Source organism: Montipora capricornis, chromosome 3 (assembly GCF_036669925.1).
Source record: "Montipora capricornis isolate CH-2021 chromosome 3, ASM3666992v2, whole genome shotgun sequence".
Classification (NCBI taxonomy): domain Eukaryota; kingdom Metazoa; phylum Cnidaria; class Anthozoa; order Scleractinia; family Acroporidae; genus Montipora; species Montipora capricornis.
Genome location: NC_090885.1, coordinates 14,922,258 through 14,929,757, shown reverse-complemented (window position 1 = coordinate 14,929,757; position 7,500 = coordinate 14,922,258). Strand labels below are relative to the sequence as shown.

Here is a 7,500-nt window from a genome sequence, read left to right as displayed (position 1 = left end):
TCAGTAAAGAAAAAGGCAAAAGGAGGCTCTGCTCGCAGGGTGGAGAAAACAGTACTGACAGTAGAAATAGCGGCGTCTAAGTGTTCGAGAAACAAAAATTTTGGCTCTACACATCGTAAAAGTAACTGGAGAAATGATCATTGGCTTAGTGTAAGAACGAGTGAAGATGAAACTTCTGACGCTTTCGGTAAGTGTATTTTTAGTGTTTCAGCGTGCATTCCATCGTACAGAATACCATCGTGCAAGAAACACGATCGACAAATTTTTGTGGAAGCCACACCAATGTCCTCTTCTACTATAATTTTATGTTTCCGTAATTCTGAATGGCTTCGACAAGACATTCTTCCACACAGACTGATGTAATGTTCTCCCACGGTACTTTAGCAACAGCAATCAGTTTTTAGCAGCGTGGGAAAATAGACAAAATTTAAACCCCATCGTTTTATTATTTTTGGGATTTATATATTTTTGAGGTAGAAAAAAAAAACAGCACTGAAACTAGTTTAAGTTTGAATCTCCCTCCAAATTTTGGGGTTTCCAAATTACTTACCGACTTCCTGTCGGACTGCCATTGTTATGCAAGCGACCAATCAAAACAACATCCCAGAGTCGACCCCAGAGTCTCTTCGGGCGCTCAACCGCAGACCAAAAAGCCCGAGGACTCGGGGTACGAGATTGCGACAATCCACGACAACAATTCAGTTACTTGGCAACGGACACTAGTTCCCAGGGTCTCTCCTCTTCACTATCACGTGCAGCGTTGTGGGTAACTAAGAAAGAAATTCTTTTACGGGGCTATTTGGGTTTTTGGCTAAAAACATGTCCGTCATATAAAAAAATTATAGTGGAGAGATCTCGATACGAGCGTCTTTTATAGTACTGTGCTCCGTGACCATCCATACTTTAAAAAGGTCATGTTTTTACGTCGGAAAAGATCCTAAAACAATGATGACCCATGTGCCGATGTCTGTGATGGCGTATTTTTTATTGCGGTTTCTCTGGAATTGCATGAATATTGTTTTAAATTGTGTACTATTAAAACTTGTTTGCGTCCGCAAGGAATTGAGAACACCGGACTTTGAAAATTAAGACTTCCCATCAATTAACTATAATGGCAGATTTTATTACCCCCTCTGTGTTTTATCTGTTTATTGCACCGGCTCGTCTTTTTTCGTCTGTGAAGGTTCAGTGGATAGACGCATTGAAAATATCGTTACGTTTTGCACGAAAAACAGATTGAGATAAAGCAGATCACGAAAACTGAGTTTTGATTATACATTTACATTGACGTATTAAGTTTAATAATTAAGCCATTATTACCTTCGTTCATTTCGTCTTGTTCAGTCTTTCGCGGAAATAACGGAAAGGAAACGAAAATTATTTCAAGCGTTATTTTCTAAAGAGGTGATCGACATTCGGAACTTTAAAAGCTCGTAAAGGTCAATTCAAGAGAAAAAGTTCTCGTTAGAACGGTAAAGAAGGAGAACGAAATGTTGTTTCTCTTTTTTACATCATTCACTCTCACTGTTTGAGTCAAAAAGGAAAGTCTCTTAAGGTTGTCAGTCAATTTAGAAGTTATAAAGAATGAGAACATCTTTTCGGGACGGCGAACAATCTAGTCCGAGCACTCAGTGACTTGCGTAGCTCGTGTGGGATTATCCAACACTCCCTGTCACAATATAATCCCTGTAATAAAGATGTTCATTGACTTCGCGATGAACAGGAAAATTCCATAGGAAATCTGACCTTGACATGTCCGCGCTCTTCGCACGACTGGCCGGCCCTTGTGCCACTTCCGAAACGCTATTGTTGTTTTACTTTCAGCCTGAGGAACGTTCTTGATTATTCTTGAGTACTTTATTTGAGTCCATTCCAGCAAATCAAACATTGATTCAAGTTGTAAAATTTCGTCAAAGTCGGCAAATACGAAGCTAAGAGCTACAAAATTTCGCTCTCGACACCAGTCGATAAACTGGAAAAAGATACGGCGTTTTGTCGCATTCGCAAACGTGATCATCAAATGCCATTAACAAGTAATGACTGACCGCAAGTTTAATAGTTTTCTCAAGGACCATCCGCCCACCTGAAAAAGTTTATATTATCTGAAATTCCAGACGACAACTGGGCGCTAATGTTAATTTGCATTTGTATAAATTACGCACAATTCCACAATGAATATGTCATCAAACAATTTACAAGCAGCTATGTCATTTCTGCCGAATTGTCTTTTGAGCGGGCTGTTCCTGAACGTTGCAAACTGCTAACGTCATCATAATTTTTTTCTTTTTTGAGGAAAGACTTGTTTAGGGTTAGATATTTAAGCAAGGTCATCCGAGGATAACCGTACGATATTTCACTTGGTAAACTTACTGACGACAAATTTTGATAGAGACATATAATAGTAAAATGATGAAACAATTTATTCTTACTTTTTCTGCGATAAATTAAAACGGTAAGGTAGCGGAGTCAATTGGCATCTGCGTAAAATCTGATTTCAATTTTTCTAAACAGGTCTTAATACTTATCTTGAATGCGGTGCGCTTAAAATCACACTGTTTCTAACCGAAACATAATAATATTGCATGATCATTCCCGGGGGTCTCTCATTCCATGCATGTTATCGTTCTTCTGATAAAAGTTGAAGTATAACAGTGTAACAGTATAACACATGCGTTGTGATTGCGGATATTTTCAAGTTTCTATGGGATTAGTTTATAGCTCAGTTGTACACAAATCAGTCACCATTGGTTCTCTTCTTTCGATGACAGGTTCTGTACGTCGTCTGACCAAATTAAAACTCTTGCTTCGGGCGGGTTGCTTACAGCTTAATAACCGATTATTAGGGTGATAAGTTGTTGCGCTATGTGTTGAGCTTTTCTCCCGCATCTCCGTACTAGATACAAAGCCATCACTTTGCTTGCTTTCGGAGCGGATAATTTCAACCTCTCTTGTATACAAAGCACTGCTTTGTGAATCATTTACTGACCTTCCCTCGCTGCTCAACACCTGTTGAACTTGCATGTTAGACAGCGCAACCGTGCAACGTTCGATGGCGATTTCTTGTGCGCGAGGGTGCTTCCGCCTTGGCGCAACATTGAACGAGTGTGACCTTAAAGCCGGCTTATGTCCACCATTCGTTACTCTTAGTGATTTCGACTGCGATGAAAACACGCTTAGTGCTCGTAACACGAGGCCAGCGACTGTGTCGTTGTCATAACGTATCGCAGTCTTTTCGCAGAAGTTTTTCGTGCTGTTAAAGGTATGGTAGTTCAGTTGCGGTGACTCGATCCTCGTCAAATGGGCCACCACAGTCTCACGCCATGTTATTGCTCGAGTCTTCAAAGAAGTCAGACAGATTTCTATTCGTTGTCCAAGGCTGTCGGTGTTGTAAACCAGCGCTATTACTCCTTTCCCAATCAGATTCCATTTCTCTTTAATTGATCGTCGAAGAATACTTTTACTTTTATTCAGAACGAAAACCTCGGCTAAACAAGGTGCGATGACAACTTTGTGCCGAGGTGTCAGTGTCTTTATCAACGATTCCCTGACACGCTGGACATCTTCCTCGCTCAAAACCATCGCCGGCTTCATTGGGAATCCCGTTTGCCAGCCAATACAAAGATATCTAGAGAATCAAGCTCAATTAATCGCTAACCGTGTTTTGCCAAACAAACAGTCAAACAGTCTACTTCTCTTCGTCACGAAACTTGTGGTCATCACCTTGGAAGTCGTGAGGATACCAGAGGATATACAGGGCCCTGAGCGGCTTTAGTCGATTTCCGCTTGGTTGAGAAAATTATCTCGAAAATCAAGGCGTGGAAGTCAAAACTAAATATGACTCCCATTTACATGACTGCAGGAGTAAATCGACTATTGCGCAGCTCGTGGGCTACAATATCGATCCCTGTTGAGCAGAACCTGAACAGTTTGATAATTAATAGCAGTTTGATGTAAAATATTGACCTAGTGGGAAGTCCTATAAGTCAAGGGTCATTTACAGTTGAGGACGAGAAGTAAGTTGATTGCCTTGTGACTGAACAAGTCTAGTTTTTATTCAAATTTTCTATAAACAATCATTCGTGCAATTTGCTGAAAATAGCAAACACCGGATATAGCTCGCGTCAATTCTATTGAACTGGCTGAGACATAACCAAGCGTTTTCACTGTCTTTTGTCAGGTTTGATGCTTTTAGCTCGTAATTTTTGAAAGTTATGTTAAAATCTAATCAGCGCTTCTTTGCCTGTTAAGAGCAAGTCATCCGTTGTTCAAATCAAGTTCGTGTCAACTAACGTATTTTGATAAAGCGCTAATTCTTTACGCCCACTTTCCAGTCCATTCTTTGTATCTTTTTACTTGTTCTCTCACTTCGCGATCCCGGAGATATCTAGCGAGATGTTTCACGCGGGGTACAACATTCGTGCGTTTGCATAAATTGTTTGGATAAATGTTTAAACTTGTCGAGTCTGCTGAAATAAATGGTCCGGGATCTACGCAAAGCTCAGGTGTCATGGCTCATGCTGCGGCGAAAATCATTAGAGGGCGCGAAATAGACCAGACACGAGCGGAGATTTTATCTCCTGAATGGCAACCTGACAGGAGTTCATCGCGATGCGTGATTTGCGCGTGTGTGGGCTAGAACCAGGGGCCCGTGCTCGAAGTCATAAATTACCATATGCTTGTTTTGAAAGCCGTTCTTTTGAATATGTTTTCAAGATAACAAAAAGCAAAATGATTGTGAACTTTGATGACTTCAAACCTCTCCTTTCTGAAAATACAGAGGGAATTGTGAGACCCAAAAAATAGCCGGAAATTTTCGGGACTTCGGAGAAACAAACCCAAGGGCGCGTCGTGCATGCGCAATGTAGGGTACACAGTTGATGAACATGGAGCTGATGAGCCTATTGTGGTAATAGCGTCCAGAAAAGCGCAATGCACTATGGTTTAGTGGCGTTCAATAGGCCATTTTACAGTTGCTTGCTCAGCGACCTAGCCTATGAATGGCTGCGAGGCTGCCGGTGACCTTGCATTGATACAGCCCCCATTGCCTTTATCATGCAAATTGTGTTGTTGTAATTCTAATTAGTCCGTATTAAGATTACAAAAGCACGGAGGTTTGTATGAAAACAGGGTCACCGGCAGCCTCGCTTCCATTCGTAGGCCAGGTAACTTAGCTACAACTGTAAAATTAAATATTTTAAGCAAGAGCCGATACAACGTAGATTTGATTTTAGTGATGTACTATATTTCGGCTGGCCAAACCAGCCTTCTTCAGGTACAATGAGAGTTTACATTGAATTGCTTCTATGTACATATATATATATATAGTAAATGGATGTTGACGTAATACTGGAAAAAATGTGATAAAACATGGCAGTTACAAAGATTTTGAATTCAAATACTAAGAGTCACGGAAAAATAACGGAAATCACTAAAATAATAAACTGAAATCTAATACGTTTCTTCGCGGATATTAAGACCGTTGGGATCAATTGTCCTGCCTTTTAAAATTAAAAAAGCTTCCCTGGCCTTACGGATCGAGTCCCTGTTAGAAAACATTTTTTCGACAGGGATTAATTGCATGTCGATAATTCGATAGGGATTAATTGCAGTACATAGGAGAAACTAAACGACGTTTAAAAGACCGTTTTAATGAACACCGCCGCACTTTAGATAACGCTAACACCAAATCCAAACCTACTACAGTCGCAGAACAGTTCCTCTCCTCTCCCCACAACATCTCCAAGGACATGCAATTAATCCCTATCGAAAAAATGTTTTCTAACAGGGACTCGATCCGTAAGGCCAGGGAAGCTTTTTTAATTTTAAAAGGCAGGACAATTGATCCCAACGGTCTTAATATCCGCGAAGAAACGTATTAGATTTCAGTTTATTATTTTAGTGATTTCCGTTATTTTTCCGTGACTCTTAGTATTTGAATTCAAAATCTTTGTAACTGCCATGTTTTATCACATTTTTTCCAGTATTACGTCAACATCCATTTACTATATATATATATATGTACATAGAAGCAATTCAATGTAAACTCTCATTGTACCTGAAGAAGGCTGGTTTGGCCAGCCGAAATATAGTACATCACTAAAATCAAATCTACGTTGTATCGGCTCTTGCTTAAAATATTTAGTTTCTCAACTCGAAATAACGCCGATCAGATCAAGCCACTGATCCAACGTACACCGACAGGAAAATTGTCCACGGTTGCTTGCTTCGAAACTCTGGAACTGTAAAATGGTCTATTGTCGAGGAGACGATAGTCAAATGTACGATGGATTTGAATTAAAGAGACCTATCAGACATCAGTCCAAAGCCACAGTCAAATTTCGTACTGTCTGATTGTCAACCTGGCACGGGGCTAGTGCTAACCAACGTTAAATACCATCACGGAAACCTGTAGGTTTTAATATCTATTGACCAACGGTTAGCGCTAAGCAGGCTTCGAGCAACGGGCCTCTGATTGCAATGTGAACTGTAACTTTCGTTATATAATGGTTATTTGCGAGAAAAATCTTAGCACTAGGAAGATAGTTACCGCTGACACGTTCAACTCTGGCCAGTCTCTAGTTGACATGTCGACATGTCCCTTCTCATCCTTGGAGATCCAAAGGCAATCAGTTTACGCGGAGGCAGAAAAAAAAAATTGCGAAATACTTCAATTGTATGAAGAAATTTATTAATCGATGTCGACTCGGGGATACCGGTACTCGGAAAAATCCGAGTGCTCCTTCGTTGGAGTCGAACCTACGACCTTCCGATTACTAGTTCGGTTGCCACTGAAGAGTGTCTAATCGGCGTGGGTGGGTGGGTCTTGGGTCCCTAACCCTAACCGTAGCTCTTTTTTTAATCAACGACTGGAAATTCTCGAAACAGACAACACCTAAGAGCTGAGACAAATTTGGACCCAGCATTGAGGGAGCTAATATATATCCTTTTTTTTATCTTCAAACAAACACGACCCAGGACCCACCTACCCACGACCCACCCACCTACGCGATTTAGCCTCACGCGCCACTGAACTATCGAAGAGACTCTAAGAGACTCGCAGGAGGCAGGCCGTTAAATTAGGTTCATTAGGTTCAATTGTCCCTCCATACTGCAAGGATCCTATTTCTCGAAATGGAGCACAGAGCGGTTTTCAATTGAGTTTCGAAAGTAATAAGCGAATTGCTTTGGTTTTCCATTACTTCACTCAGTGATTAGTTCAAAGTTCTCGCACCACTTTTTCAACCAATCACAAGTGAAACCAAAACCAATCGTGGCTCGCGCGTGCACATTTTCCCGCGCCTTGTGTCGGCTACGTGTAATTGCTTCGAGTTTTGATTGTATTGGTTTACTGGATTGTCTCGTCCTTTTGTTTGGTTTTACGACACTCGATAGAAAATCGCTCTATTCGTCATTGTACCGATAGATATGCTATTTGTTAACCCCTGCGAATGAAAAAGACGAAGATTTATTTATCGATGGTCGTGCGGGATAGAAGCTTTC

At 40.8% G+C, this 7,500-nt stretch overlaps 1 protein-coding gene across 1 annotated transcript; it reads right to left on the bottom strand.

Annotated features, from left to right (window-relative positions):
- Positions 1 to 2,396: 2,396 nt before the first annotated feature.
- Positions 2,397 to 4,365, bottom strand: LOC138042336 (uncharacterized). Its single transcript, XM_068888192.1, has one exon. The coding sequence runs from the start codon at positions 3,589 to 3,591 to the stop codon at positions 2,713 to 2,715; it is 879 nt and encodes a 292-aa protein (XP_068744293.1). The 5' UTR covers positions 3,592 to 4,365; the 3' UTR covers positions 2,397 to 2,712.
- Positions 4,366 to 7,500: the final 3,135 nt, after the last annotated feature.